General features: G+C 44.5%; 1 protein-coding gene across 1 annotated transcript in view; it reads left to right on the forward strand.

Annotated features, from left to right (window-relative positions):
- The window catches only part of DIPK2B (divergent protein kinase domain 2B), a 51567-nt gene extending 38151 nt beyond the window's left edge, over positions 1-13416 (forward strand). The window contains exons 4-5 of the mRNA XM_061410362.1: positions 2125-2413; positions 4104-13416. Of these exons, the coding sequence (XP_061266346.1) occupies positions 2125-2413; positions 4104-4444 (630 nt within the window). The 3' untranslated portion in view covers positions 4445-13416. The remainder of the gene's footprint in view (positions 1-2124; positions 2414-4103) is intronic.
- The last annotated feature ends 12565 nt before the right edge of the window (positions 13417-25981 follow it).

Below are 25981 nucleotides of genomic sequence, written 5' to 3' on the forward strand. Positions count from 1 at the left end.
GGAGGGATTGGGGGCAGGAGGAGAAGGGGACGACAGAGGATGAGATGGCTGGATGGCATCACTGACTCGATGGACGTGAGTCTGAGTGAACTCCGGGAGTTGGTGATGGATAGAGAGGCCTGGTGTGCTGCGATTCATGGGGTCGCAAAGAGTCGGACACGACTGAGCGACTGAACTGAACTGAACTGAATATTAGCATTTCAAATCCTAGAGGAGAAGAAGGAATTGCTGGTTCCTGCACCCTCAGAGGTCTTCTCTCGTTGTCCTACTGTTGGTGGCTGAGGCAGATGATCTGACTACTTCCAGCCCTAGCTCCTGACAAGCCTGCAACACAGGGGTGACTCCGTGGCCACACATTTAGACATTGCCAGGGGACCGGGGACCTTCCTCTGTGGCACACAGTGGGAGAGGTCCCAGTGGACAGAGAAAACAAGAAAAGGTTTCACAACGTGGCAAGTGGACTAAAATGGCAGGAGGCCACAGAACGTCATCAGGAAGGGGGATGACTGTTTTTTTAAAGAAGGAAAATAAGAGGAAAAGTGCCAAGTATTTATAGTTTCTGTCATTTCTCCCATAAAGAAACACCATCCTAGATATAGCTGCCTCAATAAATAGTCAGAAAGAAAAAAGACAAGCCAGGATTCTCTCCTCCTTTTTTTTCCTTATTGAGATATAGTTAATTTATAATGTTGTGTTAGTTTCAAATATACGGCACAGTGATTCAGTTACATATATATATATATGGGCAGGTAGCGCAGTGGTAAAGAATCCACCTGCCAATACAGGAGATGCAAATCATGCAGGTTCCATCCCTGGATCGGGAAGATGCCCTGGAGTAGGAAATGGCAACCCACTCCAGTATTCTTGCCTGGAGAATTCCATAGACAGAGGAGCCTGAAGTACTATGGCGTTGCAAAGAGTCAGACATGACTGAGTGCACACACACGCGCGCGCATATGCACGACTGAGCACACACACGCACGACTGAGCACACACACACATATTTCTTTTTCAGATCCTTTTCCTTTATATGTTGTTACAACATATTGAGTAGTGTTCCCTGTGTTATACAGCAAGTCCTTGCTGGATATCTGTTTTATATGTATGTACTAGTGTGTATGTTAATCTCATACTCCTGGAGCCCTTACAAGGAGATGGAATTGGCTGGAGCTTTGTGCTTCCCTGGACCAGTGTTAGGCTGTCAGAACATTCCAGTCAGTTGTGGAGTCTTTGTGAATATGTAATTATCCTAGCCAGGCAGATTCGCTCAGGGCCAGTGCAGTGGTTCCGAAAACTTTTTACTCAAGGGTCATCTTCATAATTTTTGCCCTATCCCAGAACTTACTAACTGCACTGTTATTTTTTAAAATATTTTTCTTTAAATCAGTCTTAAGTTGACCCTTTTCCCCTCCATAGCCTCTTCCTAAGCAGACATATCTGTGAAATCTGAAATGCTAGTCATATTTTTTCAAATATACAACTCTGAAAATAAACACATTCCCCTGATGCCTGAGTGCATGCATGCGAACTCAGTCGTGTCTGGCTCTTTTGTGACCCCATGGACTGTAGCCCACCAGGCTCCTCTGTCCATGGGATTCTCCAGGCAAGAATACTGGAGTAGGTTGCCATGCACTTCTCCAGGGGATCTTCCTGACCCAGGGATTGAACCCACATATCCTGTGTCTCCTACATTGGAGACGGGTTCTTTACCACTGAGCCATTGGGGAAGCTCCCCTGATCCCTGAATACCCTCTAAAATCATGGCAAGTGCATCGGCACTCTCTTACCTCGCTTGGGGCAACTATGTTGAAATATAATCCACCGTACGGAAAGAAGAACTTCCTTTTACGAATCTTTCCATCAATAATAGAATAATAACTGGTGGTGGGTGGTGGGGGAGCAAGGAATTGCCATGTTCCAAGAGGTATAAACAAGGTTAAGAGATGCTTTGCTGATGTCTTGAGACAGTAGGTACCTATGTAAGGCTGATTTTTCTGTGTGCTCTTCGTGAGAGAGAATGAGAGAGAGGAGGGAGGAGAAGGGAGGGAGAGAGAAAGGGAGAGAGCTGCCTCCAGGAGTTTTTTCTCTCTAATCCTCTCATCTTTCCTCCTCTTGGCTTGGCAGATCTTCCCGGGCGCTGAGGGTTGGCCTCTTCCCAAGTACCTGGGCTCCTGTGGTAGATTTCTGGTCAGTACCAGCACCAGTCCGCTGCAGGAATTCTATGGTGCGCCGCCAGACCAGGCGGCCGACCTGGCCTACCAGCTCCTGGGTGTCCTGGAATCTCTGAGGAGCAATGATTTGAACTACTTCTTCTACTTCACCCACGTGGATGCAGACATGTTTGGCATCTTCAACAACGGGCATCTGTTCATCCGGGATGCCAGTGCGCTGGGCGTGATCGACAGGCAGGAAGGTACCCAGCATGGGTCTGGCTGAGCAGCTGTCAGAGGGAAAGTCGGGGTGACAGGAGTTGGGGGGGGGACGGTGATGGGCGGTGGAGGAGGGGTATCACATTACTGGGCTTGACCAGTGTGTCATATTGAGAGAAGCCCAGGTTTGGGAAGAGGAAGGGTCCCTTTCCCCCTTTTAAGTCTCTGCTCCAGTGCCAAAGCAGAGTTGGACTTGACCTTGTTAATGCAGGAGAGGAAGATTGGCATGGTGGTCATGGAGGTATGGCCCCAGCGGCACCCTCTGTGGGCACTGCCATTGCCCGATGTGTCTGTATGGTGCAGGGACCTGCTCAGCCCCTCCTCACACACGGAGAACCCCCCACACCACATCCAGCTCCCCTTCAGAGCCTTTCCCATCAATGCTTTCAGCCTTTGTCTGAACAATCTGGCAGATTCACTGATACATTTCACAATCCATTTGGGATGCTTTGTTTGTGTAAGGGCTTCCATGTTGGCTCATATGGTAAAGAATCTGCCTGCCATGCAGGAGACCTGGGTTTGATCCCTGGATCCCCTGGAGAAGTGTATGGCAACCCACTCCAGTATTCTTGCCTGGAGAATCCCATGGACAGAGGAGCCTGGTGGGCTGCAGATTGAAAAGCATGGCACCAACTGAGGTGTATGAGTGAATTGTGTTTCTCATGATGTACACAGGTTCAGCCGGGGTTCTAGAACCTTTTGAACACCCCAGTCCTTAATGGTGACCAGATATTCTGAGCCCTGTAGTAGGACAGAGGATTTTAATCTCAAATTTCTGATTTTATTTATATGAGAAGGCCTACAAAGATAGACCAATTAAGCCACACTTACTCCTTTCCTGATTTGCCTTTATTAAGAAGAGAAGAAATGAGGGTGATTCCAGAATATTCAGAGATGTGACTCACTGAATGGCAGTCCCACTCCAATTGGTTGAAGACATATTCTGGATTACCTGTTCTTTCTCCCGACTTTGTGTTTAAAAAGAGCAAATGGAACCGGTCTGAGGAATTTCCTCAGTGTTCCCCAATTCAGTAGTAATCATGGGAGAATCACAGCAGGTATGTCTGCCTTACAATCGTTGTTCAGTCACTCAGTCATATCCAACTCTTTGCAACCCCAGGGACTGCAGCACACCAGGCTTCCCTGTCCTTCACCATCTCCCAGAGCTTGCCCAAACTCATGTCCACTGAGTCCATGATGCCATCCAACCATCTCATCCTCTGTCATCCCCTTCTCCTCCTGCCTTCAATCTTGCCCAGTATCAAGGTCTTTTCAAAAGAGTCAGCTCTTCACATCAGGTGGCCAAAGTATTGGAGTTTCAGCTTCAGCATCAGTCCTTCCAATGAATGCTCAGGACTGATTTCCTTTAGGATGGACTGGTTGGATTTTCTTGCAGTCCAAGGAACTCTCAAGAATCTTCCAAGAGTCTTATAATTAGAAGGCCAAGTTCTGGTACAGAGAAGTGCATTTCCCTGGCCAGCTCATCTTATTTTAGCAGAAGGAGCTCCCCTCCAGGGTTCTCAACAGGGCCTGTCATGTCCCTGAACCCTAAATTTCCTGGGGACTGGAGATGCTAGGAGCCTGAACCACTTTGCCCAGCAATTCTCATTAGGGGCGCCTCTCCCCAGGGAACAGGGGCTATAGGGTGTATAACATCTTCCATCTCTTGTGTAGGCAGCCAAGCAGCCTCCGGCGCAGGAGACAATAAAGACATCTTCAGCTGCCTGGTCTCTGGCTGCCAGACCAAGCTGCCCTCCTGTGACACCATCCCTGAGAAGCAGAACCTGGTGCTGGTGTGCAGCCAGGTGTTGCCCCTGCTTCTCCAGGCCAAGTTCCCGTCCCCAGTGCAGGAGGAGATTGACGCCGAGCTCACTCGCTGCGCAGACGGAACCCGGCCAGACCCGGAGGTCCTCGGGGCCGCCAGCCGGCTGAAGGACATCTTGAGACCCCTGAGAACCTGTGACCCCAGATTCGCCTACCGCTACCCAGACTGCAAGTATGATGATAAGTTCTGAGGGGCTGGAGCCTTGCCTACCCACATCCTCAGAACTTCCACTGCCCACTTGGCTCACTGCATGATTGAAAGAAGCTGCTCCCTTTTAGCCATTGGGAGAAAGGAACTTTGGTGTCCCAGAGACAGAGGAACATGCCAACCACCAGAGGACAGTTGGGCCAGAGGGCGGCGTGACTGCTACCTGTCCCCTCTACCCCTAGCTGGGACATCATGGAAGAGCCCACGGTTGGGCATTGGAAGACCTGGATGTGGACACTCACTCAGCCTCTTTGAGCCTCAATTTTCTCTCTTCTCCACAAGACTCTTGAGTTAGTGAAAAATGCCAGAGATGTGAAGGGCCCAGGACACACACTTCCTCCTCCCAACCCAGTTGGTTACAAAGAATGTTCCAGAAGCACGCATGCACAGGCAGGGTAAATGAGACAGAGCCATGGAGTCAAAAGAGTGACATGGAGGAAAGACTTGGCCCTGGTGCTAGCCCTCCTGCCACACTCCCCATACTGCCATGGGGTGAGGAGACTGAAGGCCGAGGGGACATGGGGACAGGAGGCACTTAATGGCGTGGGAAGGAGGCAGGGGTAAGAAGAGAAGAGTGCTGGGCTGGGGGCCAACATGTTTGTCCACATCCTCTGAGAACCAGATGTCAAGACAGGATTAAGTGGGCAAGGATTGTATTGAGGAAGATGGCTGTGTGGGAGGAAAGGAGGGGGCAGCCAAAGACCATGGGGAGAACCATAAGGCCAGGCTGGAAGGCTGACGCCCCCTCCCCTGAGTGAAGGCAAGAAGATCAGATGAGAGCATCCCAGAATCCCCTCTGCTCAACCAAAATAAGATTCAGCAGGGCTGTCAGGGTGTCCTTGAGGTAAAGCCAGTCATCAGAGGAACTTCCCAAGGATGGACGGCCCTTATATTCCCGCTGCAGGGAACAGCCCATGGGAAGCGTGGCCTTAGCCCAACTGCAAAGATGGATTTCAAAGCACAGCGCAGGGCACTTAGCCAGTTGAGCTCCCTGGAGCAGGAGGTCTGTGAGTAGAACATTCTTCATAGCCATAGCCGGGGACCAGGGCCAGGTCTCTCTATATAACTTCCTCCAGGGCAGGACTCTAAGGAGTCTGAGAATTTTCGTTAAAACTTGGCCTTATGGGTCATTCTAAAAAAAACTTTTTCAAGGTCAGCCAACAGAATATATTTTATTCAGCAGCTTGCGTGTTTTTATACCTTTCAAATGATTAGCCATGTGGTATGTCAGTTTCCATGTACCCTCTTGCCCAGGCTGCAAACACTAATGGGAGTTCCTTGGACTTTTGCCCAGTCTCCCTGCCTGCCCTCTACCCTCAGAGACCTCTCAGTTGGCCTCCTCTTTTGGGCTTCCCTGGTGGCTCAGATGATAAAGCACCCGCCCGCAATGTGGGAGACCCGGGTTCGATCCCTGGGTTGGGAAGATCCCCTGGAGAAGGAAATGGCAACCCACTCCAGTATTCTTGCCTGGAGAATCCCATGGACAGAGGACCCTGATAGGCTACAGTCCATGGGGTCACAAAGAGTTGGACATGACTGAGTGACTTCACTTTCACTTTTCTACCTCTGAGTCACCACCTTTAAGATAAAATGCCTGGCGTAATAGGCTTCATGCAGCAGATGTGGAAACTGAGGCCCAGGGAGGCAGAGTGACTTGCCAGGATAGTTTCAGAACTCCAGCAACCAGTCCAGGCTCCTCTTGCCTTCCCTTTCAGCCTTGTGTGTGGATGTTAAGTTGCTTCTGTTGTGTCTGACTCTTTGCAAGCCTATGGGCTGTATCCCGCCAGACTCCTCCATCCATGGGATTCTCCAGGCAAGAATGCTGGAGTGGGTTGCCATTTCCTTCTCCAGGGGATCTTCCTAACCCAGGGATCGAACCCAAGTCTCTTAGTCTTCTGCATTGGCAGGCAGGTCCTTTACCACTAGCGCCACCTGGGAAGTCCCCTTCAGCCTCTGTCCTGCCCAACTTTGGTCCCTTTGTTGACATTTAAAGATGAGCCAAGGAAAGTCATATTTTGTTGTACACTGCAATGCAGTTGGGGGGTCTCCCTTTTGACTACCTCTGGGGCAACCATGACAATGAGGATGCCAAGACAAGCTTTTGGAAGGGCAGGTTTGGGCTGCCTGAGAATTTCTGAGCCAGTTACTTCCTGGCTTGGTCTGGAGGGTGACTGATCACCTTTCCCAACACCTTGCTTTTTTAGCCCAGTGAAACTGATCTTAAACTTCTGGTTTTCAGAACTCTCAGAGGATACATTTCTATTGTTTTAAGCCACCCACTTTGGAATAATTGTTATAGCAGCCACAGGAGACAAACACATATCTTGAACTCATCTTAATGTCTGCTTACAGAGAACTGAACTTGCAATACTCCCTAATTCCAGTCTATTCTGATGGATTCAAAAGCCAGACCCGCCAGGAGGGAGTTATTATGTGTCCATATCCAGGTCTGAGGCTTGGACCGTTCTGTTCCTCCACTTACTAAGCCCCAGGCATCTTAACTAGACCTGAGTCCTACCTGGACCCTAAGCTTTTCCTGACAGCCCAGTCCCCATCAAGCCCTTTCTGAATCCCTCCTCTGTACCCCTGAACCCCAAGTCTGTGCCCATATGAGGCTAATCCCAAGGGTATTCCAGAGAGATATATGCCCCTCCTTCCCATCCAGCTGGGCACTCCTTGAAGGTGGCAGTGGCACAGAGCTCTTTGTGTTCCCTGTCACAGCCAGCACCAGGCTGAGCACAGAGCAAGTGCTCAGAAAATGTTCTTGCTAAGAATAATGACTATGTTTTTCAACCCTTTTTGTTTGGTGTTTTTCATATACCATGTGCTCTAAACTGATTATTTGTGTCCCCCTCCAAAATTCATAGGTTGAGATCTTAACTCCCAATGTGATGGTATTTGGGAGTAGAGTTTTGGGGAGTTAACTATTAATGGGTCATGAGAGTGGAGCCTTCATGAATGGGGTGAGTGCCCTTATAAATGAGACCCTAGAGAGCTCCATCACTCCTGCCTTGTGGGGACACAGCAGGAAGATCCAGTCCTGGCTGTGAACCAAGAAGCTTGTTCTCAGCAGACATCAAATCTGCTAGTGCCATGATCTTGGACTTCCCAGCCACCGGAACTGTGAGAAACAATTATTGGTTATAAACCACCCAGTCTGTGGTATTGTTATAGCAGCCAGAACAGACAAAGACAGCATGCTGGACATATACAGGATATAGCCACTTCCTCAAGACAGTTCTTTCCCCTCAACAGCCAGGAGACAAGTGAGTAAACACTCTAGAGACTTCAGTCAGAATAAAATCATTGTAGTGGAATGTGATTGGAGACAATAGAGTATTTTTCTGGGTTTCATCAGCCACTGTCTTTTTGCCTGAAGCTACATAATTTGTGGGGCCCAGTGCAAAACGGAAACATGGGGCCTCCTGTCATTGAGAAATGCAAGATGGCACCAGCAGAGCATTAAACTAAGTGCAGGTCTTGTGTAACTCTATGTTGCCTGCCCACGCAGCCAGCTCTGAGTGCCTGAGAATGCTGATTAACCTCTGTGTAGTGGGTTCTTGGGATTTACTGGGGTCTCACTTGACCTCCACAACCAAAAGGAGTATCTGTGGAACCAGAGGTGATATAAAATATTTAGTAACCATCATGGCAAAGTGAGAGTGTTAGTCGCTCAGTCGAGTACCCATGGCCTATAGCCCACCAGGCTCCTCTGTGCATGGGATTCTCCAGGCAAGAATCCTGAAGGGAGTTGCCATTTCCTCCTCCAGGGGATCTTCCAGACCCAGGGATTGAACCTGGGTTTCCTGCACTGCAGGCAGATTCTTTACTGTCTGAGCCACCAGGGAAGCCTTATCATGGCAAAGGAACTGACCTAGGAGAACAGACTCCATTGGCTGCAGTTGTCAGGTCTGCATCCCCACAGCCCTGTGGGCAAGTCCTACTTTTCAAACAAGGAAACTGGTTCAGCGATTTGCTCAAGGCAACAATTTTCAGGTCTCCCGCTTTCCTAGTCCTCCCGTGTAGCATCTGACTTCTGTGGATAAGCAATTGCAAGAGCCTGAATGTGTCCTCTAGAGTTTAAATAAATACTTTGTGGGATTTGTGTTCATTTTGGAAAAAAGTAGAGCCCTGGAATCAGACAGACCTGGTTTCAAATCACGACTCTGCTGGTTACTCGGTAACCTTGGGCAAGTTGCTTAGTCTCTCCAAGTCTCACTTTCCTCATCCATAAAATGGTGAGGAAAAGATTTACCTTCATAGGGTTATTATCCCATTTAAATAACTGATCATTTCTCAAGGGCCTGGCACATGTGGGCATTCTGTATCTGATGGCCTTTCCTTAGGAAAGGGCAGAGGGTTTCCTGGCAGAAAGGGCTCCCCACACAGCCGAAGTGAGTGCTGTAGCCTCTTGGGAGGGATCTTGACCTCTGTCCCAAGGCTCTGCTCCAGACCAGAGGAATCATGAGGGTGCTGCAGGCTGCCAGACAGTGTGACAGGGGCCATTTTTCTTCCCTCCCACTCTCCAGACTCTGGGTTGATCTTGAAAGGCAGCTGGGAAGCCAATACGCTCGCATCCCCAGACTGGCCCTCCACCAGGCTCAGGAGGGAATCCTCCTCAAGCAGGTAATTTGGGGGGCCTTGGGAAGTCCATCCATGCTCAGGAAATTCTAGTACCCTCTTGGCCCATTGAAAGCTCTTGGCTCACTGTCTATGCATGGTGATATGGCTTTTCTGCCCACTTAGGGCCTGTTGTCCACAAATATTGGCACAGCTGAGCTCACATGCACACAAGTATACTCTGGTCTGTCCACAACAACTTTGTGTCATTGTTTAAAAGTGGTTGTGACTGTGGGTTGTGAGGGATGGTTAACACCCAGGCAGGGGGCCCCAAATGTGCAGATATAATGACCCTCCAAGAAGGCAACTTAGAGGAATAGGCCAGCAAAGGGGAACTGAACAACCAGGGGCCTGCCTATTGGAGCTCATCATAGAAGCAGACAAGGAGAGGGAGAAGCCCCAGCCCACTAGGGCGATCAGGGCATCATCTCAGGCCTGAGCTGCCTGTGGAAGCAGTGTGGCCCTGCAGACAGAGTGGCAGTTCTGGAAGCTGAGTCATCTGCCTTCAGATCTTGTACCAGCCCCTCTCACAAAACTCAGTGCCTCAAAATTATTGATTGCAGCATTGTTCATAATTGCAAATATCGAAAACAATTTCAATGCCACGGGAGAGTGATTGAAGACGCTGCAGCACACATCCACACAAAGGAGTGCTACGCAGCTCTACAAATGAATAAGGAAGATCTCTAGGAACTGATATGGAGTGATTTGCAAGCTATACTATGAAGCGAGAAAAAAAAAGCACAGAGGTGTGTTTACAGAATGCTACTTTTCATGTAAGAAAAAAGATACAAGAAAACATTTATGCATCTGCTCATCTGTGATGCAAAAAATGATATATATATACACAGATACACACACACACACACGTGTGTGTGTGTGTGTGTGTGTGGGTGTGTAGCTATATAAAGAATAAACCAGAAGCTAATGAGATTGGTTCCCTACAGGGAATGGATGTCAATGGAGTGGAAAGAAGAGAGGAATGGGAGTGAGCCGAAGGGATGAAGAGGGAGTGAAACTTCTCTGAGTGTACCTTTTTTTTAGAATCATGAGACTACCTCACACAATCCACAAATAAAGAATCAAGATCAGCCAGGATGTGGGTTGAACTAAAATGAAATACAAAGAATAACAAATGGACACAACTGTATTGAAAAAAATAAAGAATAAAATAACTACACAGAGAAACTAACCTAGTTTAACCTAGGTTTCTCTAACCTAGGTAACTTGGAAAGTAAGCCTTTTGACTACATAGTATAAGACAACAAACAACAAGAAGTCTACACACACTTTAAAATGGTTAATTTTATAGTATGTGAATTCTACCTCAATTTAAAAAGAGGGGGGAAAATCCATTCACAAAAACTGTGCTCTGGTTAGTGATTATTTTTCCTAGGAGAATCTGGGTTAGCAGTTCTGAAACTACTTTAAGTCTTGAGCAAGTATTGCTTGGAGAAAAAAGTTACAAGTCAGGAAATACAGAATTTTGTGCTCCTTCTAATTTTGAATGTTGTGATGTTAGACTGGAATTGGAAGTATCACTATGAACTCACGAATTTTTTTTTTCTGGCCACAACTCAAGGCAGGTAGAATCTTAGTTCCCCAACCAAGGATCAAAGTCAAGCCCCTTGCAGTGCAAGTGTGGAGTTTTAATCCCTGAACCACCAGGGAAGTCCCTGAACTCGGGATTTTTTAGGTATATATATATACACAGATGGATAGATATAGGGCTAGAGATGTGAGTGTAGAGAAGTGTGTAGAAATATATTTCCAAGCTTTATTCTCTGAGATGGCCTATAAGCAGTGACACTCCAGTACACAGTGCCTAGGTCTTGGTTTCTAAGACCTAGTAAGAGAAACCAGAGCTCTTTCGGGAAATGGCTGATTCTGAGATTACATAGGGAAGGTACAAGATGAGTCTGTAATACTCTTGTGCTGCCAGAAAGGGAGGACGTGCTAAAAAAATTGGGGGCATGTTAAAAGGACACAGGAACCAACTTGAAGGGGCTCCCATAGCCAAATTTGGGACAATTTGAATATTAAATAAGTAATGATAGAAATAATCCATAGAATAAAATCAATTCTTATGAGACCATACTGATACAAATAAATAACCAGATAAGTAAATAAATGGGAAAGGCAAGAGCTCTTCTTTACAGTAGAATTCCAATAAATGCAGAAGAAATGATGCAAGTGGAAAATCACCACTTGGCAAACACCAGATTAATAATGATTGCAGGCAAGAATCCTCAGTAGGGGCTGAAACTGGTTGATCAAAGTAGGAAGAAACAGGATGCTTGCATGATCTCAAAGTTACCTTGCCACAACATCCCATTAATTACAAAGAGGAAAAAAAATTGTAAATTTATGCTTGAAGAAACCTGGCAGACACTACTGTAACCAAGTGATCAAGGTCAATGTCACTTGTCATAAGTCACATAGACATCAGGTACGTTCTGATATGATGCACTGAGAAGGGTGTTTTTGCTCCACATGCAAAACCTCAATTGACTCATGAGATAACATCAAACAAATTGAGGGACAACCTACAACTAGCCATGAGAGACAAGAAAAGAGTGAGGAATTATCATGGATTGCCGGTGCCTAAGGAGACAGGAGAACTGCATACAACGTGGGGGCCTAGGCTGGATCCTGGAGCAGAAAAAGGACATCAGCAGTGACAACACTCACCAGCCCAAACTCAGCAGCAACAGAGCTGTAGTTGAACCAGTTGAATTTACTGCTCATCAAAACAAGGGAGAACGGGCACCATGGAGCAACATGAAGTGTCTTAGTAAGAGGGGGTTAGAAAGGACTTAGAGATTTGGGCTTATTAAGTGATTTGGGGGAGAGTTCAAGAAAGCAGAGCTTTGCTTTAGATGGAATGCTGTCAGGAACAGGGAGTAGATCCATGATTGCACGCCTCAGTAAATCTTATCTTTAAAGTGGGAGGAATGGCGCAGGGTAACTCTGTAGTTAGGGAAGCAGCAGTCACTCACAGTAGCCAGGATGGGGTGTATTTGGTCATTTTTATTTAAACAATGTTCATGCTACTGTGGGCCACATTTCTCTTTCTCAGTGGGACAACTGTTGAAATTCTAAGATCTAATTATAAACTGTGGAAAATTCTGAAAGAGATGGGAATACCAGACCACCTGACCTGCCTCTTGAGAAACCTGTATGCAGGTCAGGAAGCAACAGTTAGAACTGGACATGGAACAACAGACTGGTTCCAAATAGGAAAAGGAGTACATCAAGGCTGTATACTGTCACCCTGCTTATTTAACTTATATGCAGAGTACATCATGAGAAACACTGGGCTGGAGGAAGCACAAGCTGGAATCAAGACTGCTGGGAGAAATATCAATAACCTCAGATATGCAGATGACACCACCCTTATGGCAGAAAGTGAAGAAGAACTAAAGAACCTCTTGATGAAAGTGAAAGAGAAGAGTGAAAAATTTGGCTTAAAGCTCAACATTCAGAAAACGAAGATCATGGCATCTGGTCTCATCACTTCATGGCAAATAGATGGGGAAACAGTGGAAACAATGGCTGACTTTATTTTTCTGGGCTCCAAAATCACTGCAGATGGTGATTGCAGCCATGAAATTAAAAGATGCTTACTCCTTGGAAGGAAAGTTATGACCAACCTAGACAGCATACTAAAAAGCAGAGACATTACTTTGCCAACAAAGGTCTGTCTAGTCAAGGCTATGTTTTTTCCAGTGGTCATGTATGGATGTGAGAGTTGGACTATAAAGAAAGCTGAGCACAGAAGAACTGATGCTTTTGAACTGTGGTGTTGGAGAAGACTGTCGAGAGTCCCATGGGCTGCAAGGATATCCAAACAGTCCATCCTAAAAGAGATCAGTCCTGGGTTTTCATTGGAAGGACTGATGTTGAAGCTGAAACTCCAGTACTTTGGCCACCTGATGCAAAGAGCTGATTCATTTGAAAAGACCCTGATACTGGGAAAGATTGAGGGCAGGAGGATAAGGGGACAATGGAGGATGAGATGGCTGGATGGCATCACCGACTCGATGGACATGGGTTTGGGTAGACTGCAGGAGTTGGTGGTGGACAGGGAGGCCTGAAGTGCTGCAGTTCATGGGGTTGCAAAGAGTCGGACACGACTGAGAGACTGAACTGAACTGAACTGAATTATACTAGTACATAGTATTTTATCAGTGTTCTTTTCCTAGTTGCAGCAATAGTACTATGGCTATGTAAGGTGTCAACATTAAGGGATGTCAGATGGGGGAACTCTGTATATGATTTAGGAATATTTTTGTAAGTCTAAAATTATTCCAAAATAAAAAACCAAAAAAGCAACTCAGTGTGTGAAGCAGAAATTGTTCAGCACCAGGTGAAGAAACTGCCTTGCATACTGGGGCTGTGTAATATAACACAAAAGACAAAACACAAAAGCATTATATGTGTGACAAGATGGTCCTAAGAAGGGAAACTGAGTTGGATTAAAAGGAAGATTCAGATTACCTATGTGTATATAATTGAGTCACTTTGTTGCACAGCAGAGATTGGCACAATATTGTAAATCAATTATTCTTCAACAAAAGAAATCAATAAATCAATAAAAAGAAGATTCAGGTCTCCCATTTAGGGCCTACTCCAGGGTGATGCACATTGAGTAGAAGCACCATTTCCACTGTTCAGTTTGCCCAGCTGAATGAATATACATGTACTAGAAGTAGGGCTGCCCCTACCACACTGGAAGGCAGTAGAGACCTGGGGCTCACACGTTCACTTCTGATTCCTTTCCTTCTACAAGCAAACCCTGGTGCCTCATGAAGAGAGCTGAAATCTCCCTCCCCCCACTCCACACACAGTACCCTGAGCCTCCGGCCCTTTACCTGAATCCACCTTTCCATTTCATGCCCCTACCTGGATCTTCTCTCTGAAAAAAATCATTCTTTAGGAGGAACTGTGCCAAAAGTGAGTTAATATTCCCCATGTCAAAATCACACATTTCTTGTGCTTTTAAAATAATGCTACCCAAGGCAGGCAAAATTTCGGGAAAAGAGGCAGGTTATAGGAACTTGGTGAAAATATAATCCTATCAAAAAGCAATTTGGCAATGTTCATCAAGAGCCTCAAAAGGACCGCACATTCTACCAAATAATTTCACTTCTGGGACAATATCCAAAGGAAGTCATCAAGAATGCAGAGTGATTTCTGCACAGATTGTTAAAAACCATGGATGAAACACTTGTGTAAGTGTGTGTTAGTTGCTCCGTCGTGTCCGACTCTTTGTAAAGCTATGGACTTCCCACCAGGCTCCTCTGCCCATGGGATTTCCCAGGCAAGAATACTGGAGTGGGTTGCCATTTTCTTCTCCAGGGGATCTTCCTGACTCGGGGATCAAGCCTGGGTCTCCTGCATCACAGGCGGAAGCAACCCCTACTAAAATGAGAGTAACTGGAGCTTTTAATAGGTATAAACTACCACACAGGGGGAAATGAGAGAGGAGAAAAATAGAAACAAAATTTTGAAAGCTGGAAAGCAAATAACTTGGCAGGACCAAAAGAACAGAATCCGAAGCTGGCAGCAAAGGATGCTGATGACCATCCCAATTTTCATCATGTGTATGTGTGCTCAGTCGCTCAGTCATGTCCGACTCTTTGCCACCCAGGCTCCTTTGCCACCCAGGCTCCTTTGTCCATGAGATTCTCCAGAGAACAGTGCTAGAGTGGGTTGCCATTTCCCTCTCCAGGAGAGCTTCTCAACCCAGGGACTGAACCCATGACTCTTAGGTTTCCTACATTAGCAGGTGGGTTCTTTACCACTAGTGCCACTTGAGAAGCCCTTCAATTTATATCACAAAATCTCTCAAAAGGTTGAGGAATTGATGGCTCTAGATCTCTCAGAAAGTGAAGGAGAAGGCTGAAATATGGATGAGTCTTAAAGGCCATGTTAAGAAGCAATTGGATCCCAGTTTTCTACCCTCACCCCGACATTTCATGGCCAGATAATGGCCAGGTGATGGCCAAGCTCCAAGCTCCAACAGATTAGAAGCTTCTTCCCTGAAGAGAGTCAATCCAAGGGTTTTCAGGGACTGCAGAGAGACTAGCACAGCAGGTCACCCTGAAAACTGGGGGCTCAAGGGCATGTGTGACAGTGGCTGTGCACTTCCCCCAAGGCAGGAGAACTGAAGAGTGAGCCTCATGGGAAAAGGCTAAAAGATCCCAACATCGGAAGCCCCTCAACCACCTCACCCAGCCCATGAGGTCACAGTTGGCAGACTTCATTGGCTGTTCAGGGCATCCAGTCATCTTTTTAGTTCCTCATTTCTTTCTCTTTTTTTCTAATATTATTTTTAAATCATTTAAGACTTTCAGAAAAGTTGAAAGAAGAGTACAAATAACCCCCATACACCCTGTGTTCATATTCCCAACTGTTAAATTTTTCCCTATGTTTGCTTTATCATTTTCTCCCTCTCCATCATCCCTCTCTCCCTCTCTCTGTCTCTGTCTTCCCCTATCTCTCTCCCCCACCACCCCTTTTCTCCAGTTTTTTCCTGAACACTTTTAAGGTAAATTGCAGATATGCCCCTAAATGCTTCAGAGTTTTTATCCTAAAAATAAAGTAAATGCTTATATAACCACAGTACAATTCTGAAAATCAGGGGATTAACATTGATACAATACTATTATCTACCTACAGGCCTTATTTAAATTTGGTCAATTTCTCCAATAATGTCCTTCACAGAAAACAAATTTTCTGGCCCAGGCTTATATATTGCATTTAATTGGCACATCTCTCTACTCTCCTTTAATCTAGAACAGTTTCTCAGCATCTGTGTGCCTATGTGTTTCATCACTTTGACATCTTTGAAGAGAAAAGGCTGTTTATTTTGTAGAATTTCCATCAATTTGGATTTGTCTATTGTTCCCTCATGATTCAGTTTAGTTTGTTTGTTTTTTTTTCTCCATATTGGGCAGAAATGCCTCAAAAGTGATGCTGTGCTCTCTTCATTGAAGCCTATCAAAAGATACAAAAGGTCAATTTGTCCTATTTTGGGTGATGTTCACTTGGTTTCTCCACTGTACATTTACTCTGTAAATGGAGAGGAAATTTCGAGACTATGTAAATGTCCTGTATTTGTCAAACTCACACACACTCATTTTAACATCCATTATGATTCTTGCCTGAATCAATTATTACTGTGATGGTTGCCACGTGGTGATTTTTATTTTTATTTTTTTTGCTGTGCTAGCTCTTCATTGCCACGTGGGCTTCTCTACTTGTGGTGTTCGTGCTCAGTGATCCTGCAGCATGTGGGATCCTAGCTCCCCAACCAGGGATCAAACCAGCGTCATTAACATTGGAAGGCAGACTCAACCACTGGACCACCAGGGAAGTTCTCAAATGGTGATATTTTAAATTCTATTATTCCTTTCACATTTATTAGCTGGCATTCTATTGTTTTTTAAAAAAAAAACTTTTCTTCCCTCCTACTTACTTATTAATACATTTATATACATATGGACTTGGAGATTCTTATTTTATTCAATGGTTATAGTATATTATTATCATTTATTTTGGTGATATTATTTTGGTAAAGATATTAAGAAGAGGTGGCAAGAATACACAGAAGAACTATACAAAAAAGATCTTCATGACCCAGATAACCACGATGGTGTGATCACACTCACCTAGAGCCAGACACCCTGGAATGCGAAGTCAAGTGGGCCTTAGGAAGCATCACTATGAACAAAGCTAGTGGAGGTGATGGAATTCCAGTTGAGCTATTTCAAACCCTGAAAGATGATGCTGTGAAAGTGCTACACTCAATATTCCAGAAAAATCAGGAAAACTCAGCAGTGGCCACAGGACTGGAAAAGGTCAGTTTTCATTCCAATCCCAAAGAAAGGCAATGCCAAAGAATGCTCAAACTACCACACAATTGCACTCATCTCACACACTAGCAAAGTCATACTCAAAATTCTCCAAGCCAGGCTTCAACGGTATGTGAACTGTGAACTTCCAGATGTTCAAGCTGGATTTAGAAAAGGCAGAGAAACCAGAGATCAAATTGCTAACATCCACTGGATTATCAAAAAAGCAAGAAAGTTTCAGGAAAACATCTACTTCTGGTTTATTGACTACACCAAAGCCTTTGACTGTGTGGATCACAACAAACTGTGGAAAATTCTTAAAGAGATGGGAATACCAGACCACCTAATCTGCCTCCTGAGAAATCTGTATGCAGGTCAGGAAGCAACAGTTAAAACTGGACATGGAACAACAGACTGGTTCCAAATTGGGAAAGGAGTACGTCAAGGCTGTATATTGTCAATGTGCTTATTTAACTTATATGCAGAGTACATCACACTAAACTCTGGATGAAGCACAAGCTGGAATCTAGATTTCTGGGAGAAATATCAATAATCTCAGATACACAGATGACACCACCCTTATTATAGAAAGTGAAGAACTAAAGAGCCTCTTGATGCAAGTGAAAGACGAGAGTGAAAAAGTTGGCGTAAAACTCAACATTCAGAAAACTAAGATTATGGCATCCGGTCCCATCACTTCATGGCAAATAGGTGGGGAAACAATGAAAACAGCGACAGACTATTTTTGGAGCTCTAAAATCCCTCCAGATGGTGACTGTAGCCATGAAATTAAAAAATGCTTCCTCCTTGGAAGAAAAGCTATAATGAACCTATACAGCATATTAAAAAGCAGAGACATTACTTTGCCAACAAAGGTCCGTCTAGTCAAAGCTATGGTTTTTTCCAGTAGTCATGTATGGATGTAACAGTTGGACTATAAAGAAAGCTGAGTGCCAAAAAATTGATGCTTTTGAACTGTGGTGTTAGAGAAGACTCTAACAGTCTAAGAGTCCCTTGGACTGCAAGGAGATCCGACCAGTCCATCCTAAAGGAAATCAGTCCTGAATATTCATTGGAAGGACTGATGCTAAAGCTGAAGCTCAATCTCCAATCTTTGGCCACCTGATGCGAAGAACTGAGTCATTGGCAAAGACCCTGATGCTGGGAAAGATGGAAGGCAGGAGGAGAAATGGGATGACAGAGGATAAGATGGTTGGATGGCATCACCGACTTGATGGACATGAGTTTGAGTAAGCTCCGGGACATGCTAAAGGACAGGGAAGCCTGGCATGCTGCAGTTCACAAAGAGTTGGACACAACTGAGTGACTGAACTGATTTTGGTGATCCAAACTTTTCCAGGTTTGACCAGTGGAAAAATTCCCAGGAACTAGGGCAAAACATCAGACTAAAAATGAGAGAAAAAAATTAAAAATTTTAAATTAAAAACTAATTAAATTAGTCCAAGAGGTCCATCATCCAATAATAGGACTTCCAAAGAGGACACACACACAGACACAGACACCACACAGTGACATAGGGACACACACAAACACATATACAGAGACACAGACCCATATACCCAAACTCAGATACAGACACAAACATGGACACACACTGGAAGAAATCATCAACAAGAAACTTAAAGTTCCCAAAATGAAAGTGTTTACATTGGAAGAACTTTTGGAAAGCCCATTACAATGCATGACTGGTCAGAGCTCTAGGGACAAAGGAAAGACCCTACAAGATTCTAGAGCCTGGGGAGTAGGGCAGATGACCACATACAAAGGGTCAAGAGCCAGAAAAGCCTCATATTTCTCAACAGCACTAGAAGCCAGAAGCCAGCGACTTCGAATTTCTGAAAGCAACTTTTTCCCACCTTCAGTTCTCTACCCAAATTATCAGTCAGTTCTAAATCTGTTCAAACTACCAATCTCAGACATTCAAGTTCTCAAAAGTTTTCATTTTTAAGCACTCTGTCTTAGGAAACTATTGGAGGAGGTGTTCTACCCAAAGCGGGTAGTAGACCAAGAAAAGGGCTTCCCTGGTGGCTCAGATGGTAAAGAATCTGCCTGCAATGCAAGAAACCTGGGTTCAATCCCCGGTTTGAGAAGATCCCCTGAGAAGTAACTGGCAACCCACTACAGCATTCTTGCCAGGATAATCCCATGGACAGAGGAGGTTGGCAGGCTCCAGTCCATGGGGTCACAAAGAGTTGGATATGATTAAAGCAACTTCACATACACAGACCAAGATAAAAAGAGACCAGAGATATAGAAAACAAGGGATCCAGCACAGGAGAAAGGAGAAAAGATCCCTGGATGATGGCAAAGGTTGGTCCCGGGACATAGCTGTGCACTAGGCATGGGGCTATGTAGTCCACAGGGGAGCAGGTCGGAAGGCTTCAAGAGCTATACCTTTGGGAAGATGCAAATACAAACCTGATGCATCTGAATGTTTTGAGAGATAATTTAGACCATTGGCGAAGTATTTGGATTTGAATTAACAGTAAATATATAGAAAACCAAGCAAAGGAATAAACCACACAATTAATTTCTGAGGGGAAAAAAAATTTATGAAGGAAAGGAAAAAATGAGCATTGTGTACTACATGGCTCAGCTTTGAAGGGCATTTACGTAGACACAATAATCGAAACACTGTTAAAACAACCAGATTAGGCCCAAGATGGAGTCACTCATGCTAAGCCACATGCCAGCAAATCAAAATTTAACTAAGTATCTATGCTCTGCTCTCCCCAAAAAGGAGGCCTAGCTCAACCAACCAATCAGAGTTTGCCTGCTCCACACAAGGTACCCAACCTGGTCCAACACTTCTTTTTGTGTCAAATGCCTAGTATGACTTCCTTGTCCCTGCTCCCTTTATTCCACTAAAATCTCTCACCTAGGGACTGCCCTGGTTGTCCAGTGGTTAAGACTCCACACTCCCAATGCAGGGGGCCTGGGTTCCATCCCTGGCCAGGGAACTAGATCCCATATGCCGCAACTAACACCCGGCGCAGCCAAATAATTATTTTTTTTTAAAAGAAAGAAAAAAGAACTCTCACCTTGTACAGCTCTGCAGAGCTCCTTTCTGTCTGCTAGATTGGATGATGCCTAATTCATGAATCACTGAATAAAAACCTACTGGAACAGCACGTTGTCTGTGGAAATTTTTCTTTTCATAACACTACATATTGACTTAGCCAGAATGGTGATATATTCATTTTTGGAGAATGGGAAGAGTGTGTATAGGAAGGGAGGGCTAGGAAGAAAAAAATAAAGCAAAACATCTTTATCTTCCATAACGGAGATTCAATAGATAATGCAGACAATAGGAAAAAATAAGACGTCTTCATTCAAACCTGGTATTTAGAGAAGTGGTAGTAAGTAGACCATCATGGCATCTGGTCCTATCACTTCATGGGAAATAGATGGGGAAACAGTGGAAACAGTGTCAGACTTTATTTTTCTGGGCTCCAAAATCACTGCAGATGGTGACTGCAGCCATGAAATTAAAAGACGCTTACTCCTTGGAAGGAAAGTTATGACCAACCTAGATAGCATATTCAAAAGCAGAGACATTACTTTGCCAACAAAGGTCCGTCTAGTCAAGGCTATGGTTTTTCCAGTAGTCATGTATGGATGTGCGAGTTGGACTGTGAAGAAAGCTGAGCGCTGAAGAATTGATGCTTTTGAACTGTGGTGTTGGAGAAGAGTCTTGAGAGTCCCTTGGACTGCAAGGAGATCCAACCAGTCCATTCTAAAGGAGATCAGTCCTGGGTGTTCTTTGGAAGGAATGATGCTAACGCTGAAACTCCAGTACTTTGGCCACCTCATGCAAAGAGTTGACTCATTGGAAAAGACTCTGATGCTGGGAGGGATTAGGGGCGAGAGGAGAAGGGGATGACAGAGGATGAGATGGCTGGATGGCATTACCGACTCGATGGACGTGAGTCTGAGTGAACTCCGGAAGTTGGTGATGGACAGGGAGGCCTGGCGTGCTGCGATTCATGGGGTCGCAAAGAGTCGGACACGACTGAGCGACTGAACTGAACTGAACTGAGTAAGTAGACCAAAGAATTAGCTGAAAGATATTTTTTTGCCACCATGTGACAAGGCAAATGGAAAGGAAGAGGTGAGGGGCAGCTGTTGTTTTTTCAACAGTCCCTGCATCACTATATGACTCTCCAAAGTATATACATCTATAACTTTGCCAAATTTTTTTTCTAAAGCCACACTAAAAGATTTTAAAGATAAGAAAGAGAAGATGTATGCATTGAAATTATATAATCACACCATTATTTTAAATAGCAAAGTTGTATGTAATTTAAGTTCCCAAGAGTAGAGAAATGCCTGTGTATTTAGGGTTGTGCTGTCCTGTGCTTAGTTGCTCAGTGGTGAGGAACTCTTTGTGACTCCATGGACTGCAGCCTGCCAGGCACCTCTGTTCATGGGATTCTCAAGGCAAGAATACTGGAGTGGGTTGCCATGCCTTCCTCCTAACCCAGGGATTGAACTCAGGTCTCCTGCATTGCAGGCAGATTCTTTACCATCTGAGCCACCAGGGAAGCCCAAGAATACTGGAGTGGGTAGCCTATCCATTCTCCAGGAGATCTTCCCGACCCAGGAACCAAACCAGGGTCTCCTGCATTGCAGGCAGATTCCTTACCAGCTGAGCTACCAGAGAAGCCTGTATTTAGGGTTGCACCCACACAATTATATATGTAAGTAAATTAAAATACCATTTACAGAGAAGTTATAATGGCTGAAGAAAATGCCTAAGAAAATGCCTCTGACTTCAGTGCTAAGTGAAACTAACAGGTCACCAAACTGCTCTATATGTGTTGAGCTTTTTCTTTTTCTGTTTTTGGTTTTTGTTTCTCTTGCTTCTTTTTCAATAAAAAGTTTTGCATAGAAATAAGACTAGAAGTAAAGACAACAAAATATTAACAGTGGTTGGATTTAGATAATGGGGCTTTGGATTCTTTACAAAACCAGTTCTATTTTTTTAATTTAATAAATATTCTTTTGGAGCTTTAAAACTATTTTAATAACAATATTAAATATGTGGTCCCTATAGAAAATAAAAAGCATTAACATGAACCTAGAATAAAAGAAAAAGCATGGAGAGTTATTTTTTTACTATGAAAAAATGCAGACATATTAAAGAGCAGAGATTTCTCCCTCATGTATGCTCAGTGGCCTGGGAGCAGCCATGTCCAAGATGGTCTGGCCAACTGGGACTTGACCAAGGCTTCCAAGACTTGGCCTTGACTTTGAGACAGACTTAATCTTCAGTGCCAAGATTGCTTAAAAAAAAAATTGAGATAAAATCTTATTGGGAAAAAAAAACTGAACCAGTTTTAATGTTGAGTTTCCAGTTAAGTCCCAGAAACTAAAAAGTCACCCACGCAAAGTTTCCGAAGAATTTCAAAAACTGGGTGACTGACTATGAAAGTTGGAACAAATAATTTTCACACTGACCGTTTCTTTTATTTTATGTGGTTCAGTGCTAAACCCCCAGCCTGCTGTCTCTCAGTTTCCATTTGAGTTTTGTGCTGCTCCTTAGAGTCATGAGTCACGTGGGAGTCAGTTTATATTGCCTTGGTATACTCATAGAAAAGGGGGATAATATTTATACATTAAAAAAGTTTTGGTAAGGTTGCACATACATAATTTTGGGCTACTCATATCAAAGAGTAATCGTCCATTGCAGTGTCCATAATAGAGGTTTTTGTGGAGAGATGCATGAAAACTATATGTTGGAGATGGAAGAAGAGAGAGAGAGAAATCCAATTTGCCCTGCCACTCTCAGGACCTCTGGGAGGAAAGAAAGGGAAGCAGGGGCCACTCTAGGCTGAGTGAAAGGGGACAAGCGACCTCTGCTCGTGAAGAAAGTGGCTCAGTGTTGACGGAACAAGCAAGTGAGGCCACACTGTTGGTGGGAGTGGCCCCCTGAGAACAGGAGGAAACTCCATCCAACCCAGAATTGGGCGGAAGCTCTGGGAGACACTTGGGCCCTTCAGTAAAGCAGTCTTGGCTTGTAAATACTATTACTTTGGTTTTCGTTTTTTTTTTTTTAAGTTGCCATTTTTCTTCCCATTTGGCAGCAAATCTGTGGGATTAACGCCCACTCTGTTCCACTCTGGAAACTCTCTCAACTGGCTCTGTGACATGCCTGAAGCAGCTGCCAAGAGGTTAAGAGACTGAATAGGGCTGGCAAAAGCTTATGTAATTTTTAGCAAATTGTCTGTCTTCTCAGAAAGACTGTGTGATAACTTGTTCCTGGAGGCTGAGGAGTCTCTGGCTGAGTAGCCCCAATCCTTGCACCCAGATAAAGGCAGGCCTCCCCTCTTGGGGTGACTCTGCACAGCTCCCCTACCCCCCAGAGTGGCTGGGAACACTGGCTCCATTTACGGGACCACACTGCAGCTGGCTACCCTCCTCCACAGAGGACATGCTGATGTGACTCTTCCATCTAGCCTTCTTTTGTGCTCTACTGGTTTAATTGATGATTCCATTTCTCACTTCCCATCCTTTCTTTCTTATTACTTTAATTGAGGTATAACTTAGACACCTAAAAGGCACACATCTTCAGTGTACTCTTTGATGAATTTTCAGATTTCTACACCCACGTGAGCACCATCATTTCCCAAGAAATGTCCTCCATGTAACTTCCTATTCACTACTGTTCCCCTCTCACCTACATTGAAGGTCATCGTAATTCCAAACGGTTCCACCGTAGATCCGTTTCATCTGTTCTTGAAGTGCACCTCATTTGCACACTGTGTACTCTTTTGTATCCGGTTTCTTTCACTAAACATATTTTTGAGGTGTACCCATGTTGTGTGTATCTGTTCTTTGTGCCTTTTTATTATTGAGTGGAGATATCATCTATCCTTGATCCATTCATCCATTGAGGGACATTTGAGTTGCTGCCAGTTTGGGGTTATTAGAAATAAAGCTGTTGTCAATGTTCTTGTACATGTCTTCATGTGACTTACGTACACTCTTGTTGTACAGAAGAATCCATTTCTCCTAGTGAAGACCAAGGCAGTTAGGTCTGGGTCCAAAATCTTCATTGAGAGCAACAGGACATTGGCAGGATGGCCAGAGGCCCGGCTCACAAATAGATTTAGAGCATCAAAGAAGTGCCCCAGGTATTCCCACTCAAGGAGGCTGTCCAATGCTCCTAACAGTTCAAAGGCAGCTGTGTCTGATGGCAATGAATGGGAGTTGTGATTGAGCTCAAGTTATTATTTTTGATTAAAATTTTGTGCTTGGCTGATTTCTTCAGACTCTGGCAAGTCTAACATAAATGACTTCATCTATGGGGTTTGAACCCACCTCTTCATAGATGACCCTGCCCTATCCCTTCACTCAAGAGAGGGTATTAGCCATGGGTCCAGAAAAAGGACTACGGATCCCACCCCATGCCATGGAGACCAAGGAAACTGATCTAGTCTCCTTTGCAGAATCCATGTTGCTGAAGAAGGTTTCCCACAGTCACAATGATGCCCTCCTCCCATTTCCACTCCTCAAGGTAACTTCACAGATTTACTGAGTGTTTACTGTGTGCCAGAAACAAATGATTTCATTTTGTTGTGTGCTTGTTCGCTTCTTGCATGCATTTACTTCTTCTATAGACCCTGAGAGGTAAATATTATGTTACTCTTTTCACAGGTGAGGAAGCCATGGCTTAGAGAAAATAAACATTTTAGGTTAGGGCTGCTTTAACAAAATACTACAGATTGGGTGGCTTAAACAACAGACATTTATGGTCTCACAGTTCTAGGGGCTGGAAGCTCAAGATCAGAGTGCTGGCATGGTCAGGGTCTGGTGAGAACTCTCTTCCTAGCTTGTAGTGTGCTAAGTTGCTTCAGTCATGTAGACAGAGCCTTTTTGCCATGTCCCCACACAGCAGGGAGAGGGAGCAAGTTCTCTGGTGCCTTTGCTTATAAGGATACTAATTCCATCATGGAAGGCCCCAGTCTTATGACTTCATATAAACCTACTTGTTTCCTAAAGGCCCCATCTCCAAATACATCACACTGGGGGTTAGGGCTTCAACATATGAATTGGGTAGGAGGGCACAATTCAGTGCATAGTAGTCAATTGTCCATGGCACACACTAGTAAGCAGTGGACCTGGGGTTTGAGCCTAGGTCTGACTCTAGAGTCCACGTACTTAACCACCATGCTATAATACAATGCTTTGATGGTATCAAGACCTCTGCTCACATTCATGTTCTACCACCAACCATTGGAATGGCATACAGCCAGGTAGATCCTGAGTGTCAGGCCACAAGGTCAGAGCACAGTGGCAAGGACTACCAACCCAAATGTACCACCAGACTCCGAGTCCAAGCCCACCTCTGCATTTGCTCTTTTTTCTGCTTGGGATTTCTTAGGACTAACCATCCTTCAAAACCCAGCTGAAGCTTACCTGCTCCTGGAGGGGTCTTTCCTGTTGATACTGCTCTTCAGTAGTCTCCCTCTTATCAAGCACTTCTTGTCTTCATGATCAATTATACAATCAGCCTCATGTATATCTTGTTCACTGTCTCTATGAGACATTTTTCTGTAGGAGAGAAAGAGAAGGTCTGAACTATGTTGGTCTAATGAAAATTCAGGAGGGGAGAGAAGTGCCAGAGAGTGTTCAGTTGAGGTCCTTGATTAGAACAAGGGGGAGATAATAAAAGATTACTACTTATGTGAGGATATTTGGCAGATTGGAAGAGGCTAACAACCTTCATCCCTACCTTATACCTCACATAAGCATTCTGGTGGATTATAAAACTAAATATGGACAAAACTTTGAGACTTCTGAATAGAATATGGAAGAATATCTTCATGACATGAGACGAAGGAACATTTTCTTAAACAAGATACAAAAAGCAATAATCACAACGTAAAAGATTGATACATTTGACTACACTAAAATTTTGAAAATTTTAATCCATTAGACGACTACATAAAGAAGGCACAAAATGAGAGAAGATGTTTACAAATCAGTCATTAACAAAGGACTCATGGGGAGTTAGT

Source organism: Bos javanicus, chromosome X (genome assembly GCF_032452875.1).
Source record: "Bos javanicus breed banteng chromosome X, ARS-OSU_banteng_1.0, whole genome shotgun sequence".
Classification (NCBI taxonomy): Eukaryota; Metazoa; Chordata; class Mammalia; order Artiodactyla; family Bovidae; genus Bos; species Bos javanicus.